We start from the raw sequence: 18,783 nt of genomic DNA on the forward strand, positions 1-18,783 counted from the left end.
TTGACGGAACTTTGACGTCCAGATGATATCCCTATCGACTGGCCGTTGTCTATAGGCCACCTTTTTGTTTTCTTCTTCAGAATTTTAAAGGCTCCGTCTACAAATCTATGTGATCTTTTGAAATGGATCCAAGGGTTTCATGGTTTGTCTGAAGGTTTTTTTTGTGGGTTTTTTCAGATATTTTTTGGGGGGAAAATTTTAAAGGTAAAAATTAAAAAATGAATTTTAACGGTCGTCGATGTTGCAACGTACGGTGCGTAATTTGACAGGTGCCGTTTAAATGCAAATAATCTTTTAACATGTTTTTGAAACTCTTGATTTCCCACCGACTATGTCGTGGATCGATAGGCTTTTTGATTGATTATGTATGCTAATGATTGGCGTGCGCCATGTAGCCTTCATCATCCCCTATGATTTTGCTGTTGGCTTGTTATAGCGTTGCTACCGTATACTAACGCGCAATCGATAGCTGTTGAGTAGCAAGGAGGCTGCGACTGGCTATCGCGTCCTTATTTTTCTCCGGCTCATTATGGCTGTCAAGTTTTCTTATGGAAGCGCATCGTCAAAGTTTTGTGTGCGGCAAATCATGCGGGCCGGTAATATCCGACGTAATGGCGCGATCGCTAACTGGTCAGGTGGCGAGATCTTCGCTTGCTACCACACATTTTTTGTTTGTTTGTTTGTTTGTTTGTTTTGTTTCACCCGAGAGCAAAACAGATTTGCCTTGGCCCACGCTTTGCATTTAAAATCAAGGCCACTCTTCGATATGTGGACGATTCGGTCGGCAAAACCCACTGCGTGCATGTTGCACGATAGAGAAAACGAGACTTGAATGTGAATGTTAATCATCCGATCGTTATTTTACGAGTACCGAATTTCAGTTTCCGATTTTTTTATTTTTGGCTTTTCATTTCTTTCAAGGTGAAATTCTCTAGCACCCAGCATCATCACACGGATAAACAAGAGATAGACAATGAAGGGGTTGTTTGTTTACCTACTATTCAAAAGTATCGATCCATGCAGGTGAAAGGGTCGGGGTGGCAGGTGAAGGTGGCAGCGGGAGGATGATAGAAAAAGAATAAAAGAAGGAAAAAAAGGGGACTCGGTAATAAAAAAAATTTGTATTCAAAGCAAAAGAGTTGAGCCAAGCTGTTGATGTAATCCATAGAGTAGTTATTACGGAGTCATTCAGAGATATGTCGCCGCTGCCGCCGTGCAACAAACCTTTAAAAAAAAATGTTTTAATATACGGGTACCCTCATCGTAATAGGTGTGTTAGGACCGATTCTTGTGTACACCGCCAAGATTCTGTGGGTTTTTCTCATTTCCTCCCTCTCGTTTTATCAATTTTTTCCTTTTTCTTTTGTCGAGTCCGTTTTGTTTTCTATTTATTTTCCCTTCATGTTGAATGTAACAACTAAGGCAACCCCTTTTGTTTCAAACCGTCTCCCCCAAAATGGTTATATACCTGTTGCCCTCATATCAAAACAAACCGAATGCCAAAACTAAACAAAAACAAAAATGTGTGTTGGCTATTTGCTATTTATTATTCTTCGATTTTTTTTTTAAAAAGGGGACCCTTTGTAAATTCAATGTATCGGTAAACCTTGAACATTCGGCGTGATATCGGATACCACGGCTCCGAAAATGTTGGGACAGATTTGGGATTCATTGAAACTTGACAGTTCAGAGTAAACAACCAACGCATTTTATTCATTGAGGTTCACTGGAGCGTCTTTGGGAGGCGGCGGGAAACGAGATAACCTTCTTTATTTTTTATTTTATTTTACTCCTATCATAACAACACGATTAAAAAGAGCAGAACATACAGGGAAAATATCAGATTAGGATTAATGTGAGCACATAAAGAGAATTGAATGAATAAAAGTACATGACGCTGTGTTTAACTGATGTTTATATGTATACGTTCGGCCCCCGTAAAATTTTATCCTTTCAAAGAAAATAAACAAACAAGTCATAAGATGTAGGAGACAGATCAGTCCGCCTGGTTCAACCTATTCATCAAAAATGCACACACGGGTTAGTTTATTTTATTTTTTCTTCCAGTGGTGGGTCAAACAGAAGCCGCTGCCGGTGCGCCAGTCGCTCGCGCCGCCCAAATGGACAACCAGTGGTTGCCGCCTCCTTTTTTTTTTTTTTTCATCTTCTTTTCTCTCTTTCTCTCTCTCCCCCAATAATGCATAGGACTAATCAAATGATTATAATAACCGATTCGGTAGAACTTGAAAAATACGGTAGCCCCTTCTCTTCTTTCGTCTGTTATTCGTATGAAAGAAAAGAACCGCTACACTTTGCTTGTAATCACATTCACATTTTTTTAAATAAAAAAGGCCCTCGAAACTCTGGCGCGCGCGCTTTGAATATGAATAATAATATAATAAGAGTTTGATGCTCTAGTTCGGTGCGCTCCAATAGAGCGACCAGCGGGGCCTTTGCGGTCAGCCCCGATTGACCTAACCCTTTTTCGCTTTCTTCCGCTATCTCAACCGTATATCTGTCTACAGTAAATAATGCCATCACATTTTTTTTTTTGTAAAGCTTTAGAGGGGGCAGTTGTGTCTATACGCTTTTCCATCTTCTTTTTTTTTCCCCTTTCCTTTTTTCTTGAAAACAATTTTTTTATTATTATTTATTATTTTTTTTTAAATCGTGTCACGTGTCCATTGCTTTTAATAGACAAGCGGCCGATTTCTATTGTGAGTATCGGGGAGAATCACACCACAGGTCTCTCTATTCTAAACATTTTCATTTTTTTCTTATTCATTCAAACGAAAGAAAAACCACAGCTGGAGTGGCCGTAGCTGTAGCGCAGAGAACCGTGCATGTTAGGTCAAAATAGGTCGAAAGTTGCTGTGTGTGGCATATGAATGAATGAATGGACCGTACCAGAAGAATGGACATGTAGGCTCTGGTGTTATACCGTCTATACGGCTAATTACGAGGGACAAGCATGAGGTCAAGGGTATGTGTGACTAGTCCGTTTTTTTGGCCATACATTCAGGGCCATATGGGATGAGAAAGTATTGGAACAAAAGTGGTGGATAAAAGCGAAAAGAAGGCGTGTGTCGGATGCAGCAAAAATGGCCAACAATAACTCCAACAATACGCGGCCACGTAGTCCACATATTATAACCCAATCGTTTTTCTTTCTTTTTCATGTGGCGTTGGGGCGAAGACGATTTCGGAGAGGGTTAACAATGAAGAGAACACAAGAGTCAGGTCATACTAGGTTGAGTTGGGAATAAGGGGAAAGCAAAACCAGATATAGCCACAAACCCCGACAGCCATCCGCCCACCAGGTGTGTGTTCCGGTACAGCAGCGAAAAGAGCAACAGACACCACTGTCTGTCCTCGTGTGTGTGTGATGCATCTGAAATGAAAACAAACAAAAAACTAGGCTATCTAGGTCACATCCTCTCACTCTTTTTTATTTTTTATTATTATTATTATAAATATTTTTTTTATTATTGTGATTATTTCAAAGTGTGTTGGTGCACTGCTGACGTTTAATAAGGTCTCGTTCTTGATGCTCGGCAGCTGTTTTTACCCTCAACACCTTTTTAACCCATCGTTTCATCGAATCGTAGCAGCGTGTGTTGTATATCAACATAAGGGCCGGGGATTGCTCTTTTTGCTTGCCATGCACTGCTTTTTCTTTTTCTTTTCTTTGTGTAAAACACCAAGTTACCACCAGCGTATATCATCCGGCAAGTTTCAATTTGAATCCCATCAAGAAAATTCATTTCTGGCTGGCATTTTTCGGCCAATCTTAACCCCGTTATTGTAAAGCATCTTGTTGCTGCAATCATGTCATCATCTTTTGTTTGAAGGGTAGGAGGACCGAGTAAGGTCTATAAGGCATTGTAATAAGAACTTTACGATGTTATTAATAATAACTGTCTCGAGTCCCAACACGCGTTATGAATGTAAAAAAAAACAAACTTGAATGGCGTCCTGTAAAAAATTTGAAAATAGTAGCTGAAGCCTGCTGATGTATTTGATGCTTGTCAAGCCGAATTGTGTGGAGGGACTGCATCAATGGTCGACTGCCGCCAGTATCAAAATCTCGTTTCACGCTATCTTAAGTTCTTAGACGACCATTTGAAGAAGAAGAAGGGACAACAGAAAAAAAAAATATTTGAATGTACATACAGAGCTCGTTGTCTTTTATTCCTCGTAACAAGAAACTTTGGAGCATGCTACAACCCGACACGACTCTTTTGAATCAATGTCTTCCCTATACACAAGAATACTATGCGTCCATTGCCTTCTACCAGGAAAAAATAAAAAGACCGCTCGCTCCCAATCATTAATCATACTTTCAACTCAGACTTGGGGGGGTGTATATAGGATAAGCTACAAAGGTCAAACATCCAGGAGAAGAAAAAAAAATATAAATAAATACATGACGGTGAAGCCACTCTTTTTCGTAGACCTTTTTCATCCATGATCGGCTTTTTCTCCCCTTTTTCTCCCCTTTTTTCATTCTTTCGGACACAAATATTTATGACATCTTTCACGAGCGGCTCGTGTGGACATTGGCGGTGACGTACATCTGTTGCATTTCTTTTATAGACATTTTTGAAAACCGAAATGCCGCCCGATGCAGTTTGGTGTCTGTTGATGGTATTAAAAACATTGAACTTTGAAATGATTATTATTAGAATTTAATTGTTTCACTGCTGGTTGTCTTTTGAATTACAACAGACTTGTGTTGTTGTTAACTTTGAATGCGAAAAAAAAAAACGTGCCGTGTTTATCATCACCTTGACATTGGTCTTCTGTCTTATTGCCATCTTTTACTGCGCTCGTGTAACACAGGACGAAGTAGGAAGTGAAAATAGAGTTTCTTTTCTTTTATTGTTTCTTTCGTTTTTTTTTTAGAAGAATGACACCAACTTGTGCTCCAAAAAAATAAGTGTCGTGTTGTGCGGCTGTGCCGACATCTCATTTCGTGGTAAATGGCCGCGGCACACATTTTCCACCGAATAGAACCTGTCTACCCCCCATCTCTTTTCGTCTTTATCTTTCTCGCTTTTCTCTTCTACCGTCTAGAAAGACGAGTGGAAGCACAATAACAGTTTTCTTGGCCATCGTTTTTGCGTTTGCCTTTTTTTTTTTGTTTTTTTCTGCGTGTCCCTTTTTTCTTTGACGTCAGTTAAAGACAACCGTCGAGCAGGTTGCGTGTTTTGTCTTATTGCAAAACAGGTTTTTGCCGACCACTAAACACCTTTTGGGAGAAAGAAGATCGAAAATGGAATCCGAAGTGGTTCACAAGTCAGATCGACTGCTGCGTTTCAGGTGTCGAAACGATAAATTATACCTTGTGCTATTTCGTCATTTACTATTGGCACTTGGCGATCCGCCGGTAGACCTATCGCACAAAGTATTTGAAGGCATTATTATTCAAACTCTTTTATAGTGCATTTCTTGTTGCTTTCTCTTCCAGTTTTTGTTTTTTAAATTTCCCATGCCGCTTTGGTGTAAGTGCGCCAGTTGCATCTATCACCTGGTCTTTTTTCAGCATTTAAATTTAATGTCGCCTCGATTGGTTCACAATTTGTTATTATGTATTGTATTTAAGGCCAACTGGAACTGTTGCTTTTGTTTAAAGACATTTATTTTATTTTTTTTTCGATTTTGTTTACTCGTTTGGGTTGGGCGTGTTGCTTGAAACAGGGCGGCCTTTGGATTTCACATTTCTACGTCATTAAGTGAGCGATATTTCATAAACTTTGAAGGGCTCAGGTTCATTTAAAACCCTCCATTATAATGAGATGAACAGGGGGGGTGGGTCTCAAAGTCAACTCAAGGAGCCTGAACCTGAATTTTGTCATGGAATTTTGAAACGTGTATTGACCTCACGTCTAATTTTCTGACTGCGACACCTGTTCGTAAATGGTGAGGCACAGACAAGTGGTGGCTGATGCGGTCTGTAAATAATAATATCTGTGGCCTGTTTTGTGTGTCTTCTTTTCAGCCCTGATGGAAACAATTGTTAAAGATTGTCTACATAAGAGGAGAGACTAAAGTCCTTTTGATTGACTTTCCTAGTTGCTGTCTGGAGTAGCTCATTTTCTTTTTTCCAATGTCTGCCTAAGTGATAGTGATTCCTATAATATATTCGTAAAGGGTCACTCTGTTCGGGAGGTATATCGCCTGGCATGTGCATTTTTTGTTTTGTTTTGGTTTTGTTTTTTTACTTTCCAACATGAAATTGAAGCCGCTTCTGTTCGTTTGTATAAATTTGTTCCTGTTCATAATCCGGTGATCACAATTTTTTGTACATTTCATTTTATTTTTTAAACACCCAAAGACACAAATTGATTTTTGAAAGTAAGATGCTTTCGGTTTTGGAAGCTCAAGGAAGGCATTTTTTTTTTAATTGACTATAGTCCCTGTTGTCTAATGTTTAAAGTTTCTTGCCCCATAAAGGCTGCGTATATAGAAACCCGCTTCCCTGTGGGGTTGAATTAGTAATTCATTCACAATGGGTTAAACTGCCATTTTTCGTTAGCGGTGATGATTTTCTCACTCGATTGAAGATAATTGTCATACGTATATGGAAGCGGCTTTCACCGTGTTTTTTGTTTACGTTGGAATTGAATTTCTTTTATTTCTCTTGATGGATTCGTCGCTTATCATTTGGTTTCAGCTGCAACAGCTGGAATCTTTTGATTGATTTTCTCGGGCTGTGATGCGGCTGTGAAAGGGTCTTTTTCTTTTTCTTCTATGTATATCCTTTATTTTTTCCAAACGTCTACACAAATATTTTTTTCCAATCGCCTTATTCTGCCCCTCACCTGTCTCATGGAATGATTTCTTCATTTTTAAAAGAGACGTTTTCCAAATTTGATTACAAATGTTGAGGTTTAAAAAAAAATGAAATGAAATTGTAAAATCTTATGGATGTATTGTTTCTTTATGTCAAGGTGTTTTGATTAAATTTAGCTGGTTAAGTCTTATGTGACTTTTAAAAAGTCGGTTTTTATTATTTTCAGTGCGTGTAGCATTAACCCTGATAAATTTTAAAAGATGTGTCAGTAAGATAAGTTAGATTTTTTTATCGACCAAAGACCTTACCTCGATGACAGAGTTTCCTGCTTCTCTAGTCGACACTTACGGTCATACCGGTAAATATGAAATGATGCGCAAAGATGCGGGTCACGCGTTGTCAGGCGTGTCAAAAAGATGTTCAAAGTTTTCTTTATTGCAACTACTATATATCGCACGGCGTGTGCTATACACTTCCTTTGACTTGACGTTGCGAAAGTAAAGACGAGACGATGAATTGTTCGTTGCAGTAGAGAATGTATTCATTTTGGTTAGACTGAAAACACAACTTGGCATCGATGCACAATAAATTTGGAAGGCAAGGGGTTTAACTCTCTTTTCGTGGATGTGTTTGGGTTCGCAAGTCAACGCGGCAACATTCAGGTTTTTAAAAAAATCATTTATGTACATCATTGATATTTTCTCTGCACGAGGCAAATTAACAGCACACATTGAAAAAGGGAAACATTTTTTTTGTTTTGTTTTTCTTTTAAAATAGTAATAAAGCCATCAAGCAGGATCTCTGCGTCAATCAAACGGAAAACTCGGACTGGCATCAACTTCCGGATCCGTTTCATGGACAAAACATTTTTTTTTTTTTTTTTTTTCTAAAGTCGAGTTCGCTGAGCATCAGGAAAAGGGAGTCGAGATGGATACAGTACAACTTTGTTTTTTGTTATTTTTTTTATATATAGCACACTATGAGGGGAAAACAATTGGCGTCGACATATCAGTCCATTTTTTAAAACATGAAAGGCACACAATTGAAAGAAAAAAACGGTTTAAGAAAGGGCCGGAAGAAGACGTCAATGGAGAAAAAGGCACGTGTGTACAATGTACAAAAAATGGAAGAAAGGAATTGAAGAAAGAAATTGGGAAGTCCGGTTTGGGAAAGACACAGGCACTTGATGGCTGGCAAGTTTGATATGTAAATCATTCTTATTGGGATTCGAACGGATTTCAGGCGACGCCTCAATCCAGTTCCATGTTTCTTTCTCTCTCTATTTTTTCTTTCTTTTCTTTTTACATGATGGAGGGCACTTGGTTTGATCTCTTTGATAAATGAGAAAGAAAAAGGTAAAAAAAAAAAAATGCATTACATTTGAAGCCAATTTGTGTTTGTTCTGTCCATCGTCTTTGGGTCGATCGGCTCGATCCGCCATGATATCAGACAGCAACTCCTGATCCTTTTTTTTCTTTTTTCTTTTACGTATTGCTGCTATGTGTTGGTATCGGTCCCAACCAACGAAGTACCTTTATCACAGTAAACTTTTTTGTGTTTGGATTTATTTTTCGTCTAATTTTATTTATTTTTTTTCTTTCTCAAAGTTCGCCCATTTTCTCCGAGTGGATTTCTGTTGAAAAAGAAAAAGAAAAAGGCAAACATTAGATACGAAAATCGTGAAACACATTTTTCACAGCTTAAAAAAAGAAATATATATTTTTTTTGTCACCCTATTTCTGCTCTTTACTCGATTTTTTATTTCTTCTCTTATAGCTAAATCCGATTGAATGCGTTGCTATATACATTCGTCCTTTTTTTTTTTAACATTTAATAGTATTTGAGAAAGAGAAACTTTCGATACATATCTGGCGATGAAAAGGGGGACCATTGTGACAATAGATTCTCTTCCCCTCTGTACAACAGCAGAGAGCTCGCAGGGTCGACCCATGGGGTCCACTGTATGTGCACTACTTGTAGCTGGCATAAAAACTCTTAAATCTTTTCTACGGGAAGAACTTGCAGAAAAAAAAGGGAAGAAGAATAACATGGAAATCCCTTTCCCAATATAGGTTCAGCTCTAGGACCAACAACAGTTGGTCACAATTGTGTTTGGAAAAAGGAAAAAAGAGGGATGACCCAATAGGTTGTTCTTCAATGTGACCAGAACGTTTTTGGGGATGTGGAAAAATGCGTCACAATTTCCTCCCGCATTGTGCGCGTGTTATATATATTTATATATATATATATACTATATGGCGCTAGATAAATACAAAAGTCTGCAGCTATATACCCAATGTCAATAGGAAATAGAGGAACACACCTCTTGTTTTCTTTAGAGAAAAACTAAACTCTTACTTCCTGGTACGGTGACAAAGCTACGATGCTGAGACATCGGTCAAAAAAATGTTTTGTGCTCAACTCGGAGACGGCAGGAAATTTCAGTTTGGGGACATGTACGAAAAAAAGGGAAATGGGGAAAAGCGGAAATTTACCTGTGCGAATGCTATTGACTTTGCTGCCACCAAGAGATGGCGTCGAGCAGCTCGTCTTCGTTGGGCGGATCGACGGACTCGGAGGCAAAGTCGGGCGCGTCGTAGACGTCGTAGAGATCGTTGGTGACACCGACACCCATGTTGTTGTGGTTGTTGACGTTGTTGCCACCGCAGCCGCCCCATTGCGACGAGGCGGTGTAGTAGGAGTGTTCGGAGCCGTAGCAATCGGATGGCGTGGGTGATGAAGCGTCGCTGTAATTCGAAGGTGACAACGACGTGCTGATGGAAGGCTGATGATGGACACCAAAGGTGAAACTCTTTGGCTGCAGGTGGGCTGGTGGTGACATGTTTTCGGACGAAGAACAGGCGCTGGATGAGGTGGATGAGGCCGAATCGCTGCAGCCGTCCGAGTCGAGCATTTCTTGAAGGCTGCGGATGTATTCGACAGCGCAGCGTAACGTGTCCACTTTGCTGACCTTGCGGCTTTTGCTGCTGCCGCCTCCGCTCGACGATCGGCCGCTGTCGCTGGCCGTGCTGGCCTCGCAAAATGATGTCGGGATGTGCTGGCGCAGGACGGCGAAGCCCATGTTGACTTGTTTAACTCTGTTGCGTTCGCGAGCGTTTCGCCGGGCCACCGAAGCTGGCGGGGCCGGTGGTAACACGTAACCGAGGCTGTTGAATTGGATGCGCTTCTTGGCCGAACTGTTGGACGAAACACCGGCAACGGCGGGCTGGATGGGTCGTTTGGTGCCAGCGCTCGATTTGATGGGTGTTAAATTGTTGTTGTTGTTGTTGTGGTTGAACTGCATCTGCACGGCCGCCGATGAATTCATGGGCGAGTACGTCATCGGTGGCGGGGACATCTTCTGCGGACTGCTGTTCATCATCATTTTTTTTTTGTCTTCTTCGTTAATAGAAAACGAGAGTTAGCAGTTTGTGCTCACTTTGAGAGAGAGAAAGAAATCCCGTGAAAGAAAAGCACTGAATCGTTTTCGGGCTCGGTGCCGAAAGATGTTTCGAAAAAAAAACTTGCGGATTGAATCGGCTGAGTGTTTTTTGTTTGTTTGTTTGTATTTAAGGCGGTTGTTAAAGGCACTGGCAAAAATGAAACAATCGTGGGAGTGGGTAAGGGAACAATCCGTTCAGCTCGGGAGCTTCGTCCCGAATGACTGTTTTCCAGCCACAACTGCTTCCTCTTGTACCCTCCGCTCTTGCTTGCTCACCGGTCTCCCTCACAACAACACTGAAATTGGGCGGAGCTTAGATATTTCTTTTTTTTTTTTCTTTTCTTTTTGTAGTAACCCTGCTCTTTCACTCCCTGACAATGAACCCTATAGCCTGGGGTAAGATAAGCGTGTATTATTATTTTTTTCTCCCTCCCGTCCTTTGCCCTCCTCCTCCGTATCCAACCCACCCCCGACGCACCCTCCACCCACTCTAACCCAACTGCAGGAGCCGAAGCAGCAGGAGTGCTGGGGTAAAGAGAGAGAGAAAGAGAACGGCGCGCGATTCAAGCAACTGCTAGCGCGTCGCGTGTGTGTGGATTCTTCGGCGCGTGTCCACTTTTTCTTTTATTTATTTTATATTTTTTTTCATTTCCTTCTGAAACTTGTTTTTTTTTCTTGGGCATAAAATAAAAAATAAAAGAATATAAGAAATCAACAATAACAGAAAAACAGAATATTTTTTTTAGAACGCCAGGTTCCCCCCCTATTCGTTTTCCCTTTAAACATGTTTCATTTCCCTGGCTATTGAAACAAAAACCTGTTCAACCGGTTTCTTTCGATGATCAGTTCTCGCCGTATAATGTTTTATCATCAACAGTGCATACCGTAATGTACGCGATGCTATATGCTTATTAGCTATTATTACAATCTAAAGGATTTTCTCACTTTTTTTTCGTGTGTTCCCATCTAAAGTAAAAACGGTTGGGAAATAGAAAAACCAACGCTACTGGGCTAAAATTATAATAATCGCATACAACTGCTTGAATTTTAATATTTTATTTTATTTTTTTCTCTTTTCTTTTATTTTTAACCTCCCCCTTTTTTATTTTATTTGTTTAAAAAAAAAGGCATATGCATCCAGACATGCTAGCTGTCTCAAACAACAATTGATTGATGGTAATCGGTACCGATTGTTTTGCGATTTTCCCTCTTTTGATCCTCTCAGCTGGTGGTTAGAGCAGTAGCTGCTACTATCCTCAACAGCAAATATAGATTTCGGTGGTCCGTGATGGATATCTTCTTTTTGTCTTCCTTATGTAGCACATATCTAGACTTGCTTTTGTTTCGCTTGGAAATCCTCACTAGGGGGGTGTGAGTGTATGCTGTATAGATGAACGAGAGAGAGAGAGAAACAAGTGAGTCGTCTTGTTCGTCTTCAGCTTTTTGCTTTGTGTGTTCTTGCTTAATCATGTACAAGATCTTTGATTAGCATCTGTACTGGACACACTAACACCACCAACAGCAGGCGCTTCCGATTCTATTTTTGGTGCAACCGGTGTACTGCGCACCTTTCACTTGTTTACCTTCTTGTTTCAGAAGAAGAAGATTGAACGTATTGTGGAATAAATGGGGTGAAAAATATCAGCTGGATGATTGGCGCAGGAGATGTTGCAAACGGCTGATTGACCTTCGTCTTCTTCCGTTTTCCTGCTGCGCAATGAATTTGTTCATATTTTTCTTTCGGTGTTTTGACTGACATTGGGGAAAAGAAACGTGCGTTTTCTGTGAGTGGGCGTTTGGAAAAGAATAGTCGGAAGTAGACGGAAGTGCTCGTGAAAAAGTGACAATTGACCCACCGCAGTCCATAAATCACTTCATTATTACATAATGAAAATGTAAATGAACGGAAGTATATTGGGGTGCTTCTCTTTGAATTGGGATTCATTGATTACTTTAGTATTTATTTTTGAAAAACTGAGTCAGTGATTTCTCTTTCTTCTTTAACGATATTTTCTGACGCGTTGTTGTCGTTCGGAACGGCGTAAAAACACATGCGAGTTATGTTTTGTTGTTATTGTTATTATACTTTATCACCAATATAAAAACACGTTGCCAACTCTGGTGAGCAGCGAATACGAGCTCATAACTAAAGTCGTTTGACTGAAGGAGGTCTCTGTACCATACGACGTGTGGTGTATATAAAAACGATTGCTGCTGCTATTGCTACACACGGTGGCACGCGAGGTGCTCGTTAAACGCCGGGCAGCCCATCAAAACCAACGCGGCTCTATATTCCATAAAAATATTTTTCATCATCTGGCTACTTTTTTTCGACCATTTTTATTTCTATGCCGGCCCGAATGCTGGGTGCTATGTTTGAATGATTTGCATTCCCAAGATTTCCAAACGAAAGGGATCTGAATTTTAAAAATAAATGAAACAAACAAAAACCGGAAATTATTTCAAATGTTGCAGGACGCACACGGCTGAAATGCGATCTGTGTGTCGTGTTCCAGCAGAGCATTTTTCCTCAAACGTTATGGGCATTCGTTTTATTTCCGATTCTTCCACTTTAGTAGGCCATATTTTTATTGTTAATTGCGGCTGAGTTACACACGTATAGCCTTTCTTGCGTCCCTGCCCGGCCCAAGGATCAAACAACTCCAATTATGTTTGAGTATATTCGATGCAATCCCTTCTGCCGTAAGGCTCTGTTTTCATCCTCCAAATTTCAATCGAAAAAAACAAAAAAAGTTCGTGCCGAATAAACTGCTCCTCCAATTTTCTCTCTCTTGTTTCGGCCCAAATCCAATGACCAAAAATTGTCACCTTACCGCAGCGAAGAGGAAAAACGTTTAACGTCCAAAAGAGAGGGATCTGCGTGCCCCTCATTAGCTGTTTGCGTGGCTCGTAAAAATAAGGTGATGGAAAGGCGGCGCGGGGGACGACTCGGTTGCGGTGTTTCTTTGTCGCGTGTGCCGACCCCGAGGGTTTTGTTTGGCGATTGAGTGACCATCATCGTCATCATCTGGTTTGTTCAGCTTGGAGATGGATGCATCTATAGCGCGCGCGTCTCTCATTCGGCTTCGTGGAAATTGGAGCAAAAAGGTGGGCCGACATTTTTATGACTATTGACAACCGCCTGTGCGGCTATCAGCCAACGGTGTCGATGACTTGTACGTGTGCACACTAATATACAATAATCATATTCTCGAAAAGAAAAGCTAATTGCCCTCTCCCCCTTGATGGATTTGCTTGACTTGACCCTCTAATCTTGCCAAGACTGACCGCAATTTTCAGATATGCATCGATCGTAAAAGCTCTTTAAATCGTGTTGATGTCTAAGCCAAGTTTCCCCTTGGCGTTGCGAGTAAAGGACTGAAAAGAGTGAAACCGAATTTCCGCTGTTACGCGGTTTGCAAAGAGGGCGATGGTGCATTCAGTAAACGTGAAGGATGTTTTCAAAAAAAGCTTATAGTAGATGTTTCAATCTTTGGGAATAGTCGGTGTTTTGACGGACCGTTTCCTACGACAATAACACGACAGTCCTGTTTGTGAAATGGGGAATCATTTAGCCATCAAACTTGAATAGATACTTGCTGCATGTGTTTGAAAAGCTTAGCCATTGATATTCCGCAATACAAGCCAAAAGGTGAATGGAAGGATTGGCGCATAATCGCCTCGGAGAAATCGCGCAAGTCCTGCTCGAATTGCACAATGAGCGTCAGAACTTGGCGTATTATGCGAAAGGGGATTTCACTCCTGGACAGGGTCTACAGCAATCCTTTCGCCAACTGCGACTCAGAGGGCGGTCTTTTCTCCTCTCTACGCTTTGGGATCATGTAAAGGCTCTTTGCTTGTCTGTATACTGTACTTGCATTTGATACTCTTTTTGTTTGGGATTTTTGTGCAATAGATGCGATAAAGTAGGTCGCCATGTGCTGTAACCAGATCTGTGAACGGCCTCTTTCTATTCACGTCCAGTTGATAAGACGTATCGCTTTTTATTTCATATTCACTTTCTTTCTCTATAAAAGAGAGCCAGCAAATGTAATTCTTTGATGTCAAAATTACATTTGCAAGAAACTTGTATTTTACTTTTTATCATTATTACTATACATATTTGTTTTTATCGATCTGGGAAACAGAAATATGCTGGTGGATGGATAGTGTCGTCTACCTGGTTATTAGCTGCCGCGCTTTGCTAACACGTTTCTCTTGTGTGTCCCACTTGTTTCTCTTTTCCGCCAATCACGTGATGTGAATTGTTGTGTTTCCACTGAATTCTCCAAGGCTGTGCAAGTATATATCTCCACATTTGCTATATAGTGATAAAGTCTAGCGGTGATTATCAATATCTTTAAAATAATATTTTGCGGATGAATAAAATAAAAAATAGTTGTTGGCACGGCGGGGGATCGGTCTGGATTATAAAAAATTGAATTGTGTGAGATGGGGGGAGGAGGAGAGAGAGAAAAAAAAAGGAGTGTATGCGAAGAACACAAGAGGAAGTAGAAGAAGAGGAGTGTGCGGGAAAGTAGAAGAATGTTATCCGAGAATAGAACCATTGAGCTGTGAATGGAGCGTATAGAAAAACCGCGCGTTTTTCTTCTTCTCTATCTTTACCCTATTGTGTTGATTGAGACTTTTCTCGCCTTTCATTTTCGGATTCTCTCGTCTTCCTATGCCTCTCTTTCACCTTTATTTTCTTTTTTTTTCAATTCTTTTCACAATATAGCCGCTACCTTCGAGGTTGATCAGGTGTCCGAAAACATTTTCTTGAACCGCTTTACAGTGCGGTTTGTTGTATTCCGAAAATAATGGTGACATTAAAGTATTTTTCTAATATTTGATTACCTAAACGCCTAATAATTGAAACCGGAATTGGGGGAAACTTGTACGTATTATTTGATCAAGGAGCAAATAACAGTTGAATCGGTTAGTTTATAGGACAAGTTCAAATATCAGCCAAAGACCAGACGAGCACACACATAAATTTATTTATTTATTATTTTTAAAACACGAATATAAGTTCGAAAATACCTCGGTTACTCTTTGGCTCCCCCATGAATCGTATCCTACACTTTCTTTTGATTCTTTTCAAAAAAATTCTTTCTTTCTCGAAAACTAAAGGCACGGGGAAAGAGAGTTACACACTGCTTCTTTTTTCATGAATGGTCAACTTCTTTTCTTTCTTTCGTTCCTCTTGTTGTCTTCCCAATGTCAGTCTACCTCTTCTTCTTCATCGGACATGAGGGTGCTGTCGTTCGGCTAGGAAAACCACTCTATCAACCTCCCACGCCACCTCCTCTTTGCTGTCTTTTCCCCTCTTCGTTCTCTTTTCTTCTTGTCCCTTTTCAACCCCCTTGGTTCATCCCAGTACTCCCCCCTTTTTTTTTTACCCTGCTGTGTGTATATATATATATATGTACCTTTCCCCGTTTTTATTTATGGCAAACGATTGAAAAACGCAGGTTACAATTCGAATGCGATGAGGGAAGAAACTGAGGGGGAAAAAAACAGCAGGGACGCCGTTGCCATTGAAACCGTCCGAGTTCTAGTAACAACTTCCTGTAATTTTGCTAGTCCCTTTCCACACTTATTATTCGGAAACTTCTTTTTCCTCTTCTTTTTTTTTTGTTGAGTCGGGAACATGGCGTCGGACCTTTTGCTAGTGGAAACATCCATGTACAGACAGCATTTTTTATTGCATAGAAATAAAAAAGAAATATACATCTCGACTGGGGCGGTCGCTCCTCTTGTGTTTGGCTTGTCGTAAGTTGGAAGCTCTTGCTACTGGTATAAAACGGCTATTGGCAAAAGAACATTTGGCGCCAGCGAATGGGCACGTTAACAAGCGCCGCCTTTGGGCTCTAGCGTCAATGATAAATGGCTAACGTCGGCAGGCCGATATAATTTTGCTTCGTTTTCAATATGCGGGAGCAACGTAACAAAAAATGCTATGCAACACGCTGTCGTGGGTCGATCTCAACCAAGCGCATAACGAAAGCAATTTTCTCATTTGATCAACCAAATGGATTTTATCTGGATGCGTAGGTCCCCAATTCGATTTCGCTCTTTCCGTTTCCGACCAATCAACAGTCTATTGACACGCAATTTGCTTTTAACAGTGCGCTCTTTGTGCCTGAAAGGATGTGAATCCGCGTCAGATTGTAATCTCAAGCGCGCAGGTACAGACTCTTTTTGATTGGGGGCAGTCAACGATGAAGAAGATGGACCCACAAGTGAACTGCGCATTTTTCTTCTTGTAAAACGAATGAAGTCTTTGGCGGGGTTCGATGCAATTGTCCTGTCAATAGTACCTTGCACATACCGTTATGATGTGTGCTATACATGGGTTAAACATCCTTTTTGCTGTGCGATCCCCTCCATTTTTATTTTTTTCTACTTGGCGTAACGTGGTAAAAAGCTTTCCAGCTTCTTTTCAATGTGAATGGAATGGACCCAATCATACGGACTGATTTTCAACTTTTCGGATCTTCTCTGTTCACCTGTCACTTGTCCATTTATTTCCAAATGCAGCATTCCGATCTGAGTCGTTTCTTTGAAATGTCAACGTAAATTTCACTTGAGGTATGGACGTCTGAGTTGAACGTTGAGTAATTAAACCAGAGTTGAGTTGTATACCGGTATAGGCAATTGTGTTTAACCAGCCTTCACCTTCCGCTACTTGTTACATTTTTCTTGTCGGGGTTGGGGTAAGAAATGGACGGTTTCCGAAGTGGGTTGAAAATCACGATGCATCCGGTTGTTGCGTACATCCTAGGCTGCCCGTCACACCTGACAGAACTCTCTAACTAGAGTTGTATTCTTTTCTGATAAAGATGGACACTGTCTGCCCATTTTCTTTTATTCCCGTCTTTTTTTTTTTCGTAAAGACAATGAGATATGAGCCCCCACCGGGAAGCGAATTCCGTCAGGGGCGGAAGAAGTTGACTATATAGACAAGGCATTCGTCTATTATTATTGTTATTATTCTTCTTCTTTAGCCAACACTTGTTACTTTCTTTCTACACACCTACGTCCTTTACCTGTTTACATCCCGTCTTTCGGTTGCGATGGAAATGGGGAAAGAAAGAAAACAAGGTGTAGAGAAAACGATTTTTGAAAAAAAAAAAAAGCGAAACTTGGCTGACCAACTAGAACGGCCTTCATCGGTCGACATCGATCACGCGTTTCAACGCGGCATTTTTTCCAGCTGAATCTGGAAGTGACGACGCGTGACCGTCCCATCTCCCTTTTCATGGCAAAACTTCTCCGCATTGAACCTTTATTTATTTTTTTAAGCTGAATAAATAGAGAAAGAAAAAAGAAAGATATCAGTGAAGAAAAAAAAGACAAGACCTCGTTTGGAATTCGATTTTTTTGTGCATCACGGAGTGAGAGAAGGAAAGAAGCGGTCGCCAATTTGTATGGCCAATTCGACTCATGCTGTGACTAAATGGATGCATGAATATCCTTAGCTGTATAGATATAGCGCTGAATAAACGATTCAAACCGATATCCTCCGAGAAGCTTTTTCCAGTCGAGCAGTGTGTGAATTCCGCCAAGATATCCCCTCATCCATCATCTCGGACATTCCAAAAAGTGTGGCCAACGTCTTTATAGATGTACCCACTGCGTTCGGCGGTCGGACTCTTCTTCTTTCTAAAAAGAAGAATAACTCTGTTAATTCCTTAAAGTGTTTTGTGCCGGTTTAACATCTTGGGCCAGTTGACGAAAAGTAGATCAAAAGCGCTGGCTTTCTTCATTTTTTTTTTGGGGGGGGGGAGCATTTTCTAACAGGAAATATGGATCAAAGTGGATTAGGGATTATAACAAACATGCGCAAACTATTTCGGGTGGCAGAAATTCTTGTACGCGAAAGAATTTTTCGAATAGCGCATTGAATTAAAAATTTGTAAATTGATACAGGTTTTATTATTTTGTTTACAAGACGCTTGTAGGAAAAACGAGAGATTGATTGAAATTCCCTTTTTTTTTTTCGAGCCTTGCGCAAGTCACGCTCTGCACATTTATTTCTATCGCGGCATATAGAACAAACCACACCGCAATTCAAGCATCAAAACACGTGACTTGAACATTTACGTGTTTTTATTTCATTTCTTGCGCAAGAGGGGAATGTCCCCTCTCCCACCCCCGACTGCACATTGTTCCGAAAAAAAAAAAAAAATACTGAAAATCTGTTTCATTTCACTCACTGACTGAATCTGTGGTTCTCCAGCTTCTGTCTACTTTTGAGCAGCATTTTTTTATTTATTTCTCTCTGGTTGTTGTCTGAACGAAAATGCTGCGAATGGAATTTCGAAGATGACAGAAGGGCGTTGGAATGAAGGAGGGTGAACGTATCGGAGGGGGAATGGCAGGACTTTTTGTAGGCTCACTACATAGATTCTTTTATTCGCGACGAAAGAGGACTGAAATATTAAGACGCCAGTGGAGGTTGTGTCATCGTCGTCATTCATTCCTATTTTATATGCCAAAAGAGGCTGCGTTGCTGTTGGAATTTGATAGCTTTCAAAAT

The 18,783-nt window shown here is 40.5% G+C and overlaps 1 protein-coding gene and 1 long non-coding RNA gene across 2 annotated transcripts in view; one reads left to right on the forward strand and one right to left on the reverse strand.

Annotated features, from left to right (window-relative positions):
* Positions 1–18,783, forward strand: part of LOC116919101 — a 66,726-nt gene that overhangs the window by 31,514 nt on the left and 16,429 nt on the right. The window lies entirely within an intron of this gene.
* LOC116919092 (achaete-scute complex protein T3) lies at positions 7,454–10,471 on the reverse strand. Its single transcript, XM_032924973.2, has 2 exons — positions 9,292–10,471; positions 7,454–8,429 (listed from the first exon to the last, which is right to left on the reverse strand). Exon 1 carries the CDS (start codon positions 10,179–10,181, stop codon positions 9,303–9,305), a length of 879 nt encoding a protein of 292 aa, XP_032780864.2. The 5' UTR covers positions 10,182–10,471; the 3' UTR covers positions 7,454–8,429; positions 9,292–9,302.

Source organism: Daphnia magna, linkage group LG3 (genome assembly GCF_020631705.1).
Source record: "Daphnia magna isolate NIES linkage group LG3, ASM2063170v1.1, whole genome shotgun sequence".
NCBI lineage: Eukaryota > Metazoa > Arthropoda > Branchiopoda > Diplostraca > Daphniidae > Daphnia > Daphnia magna.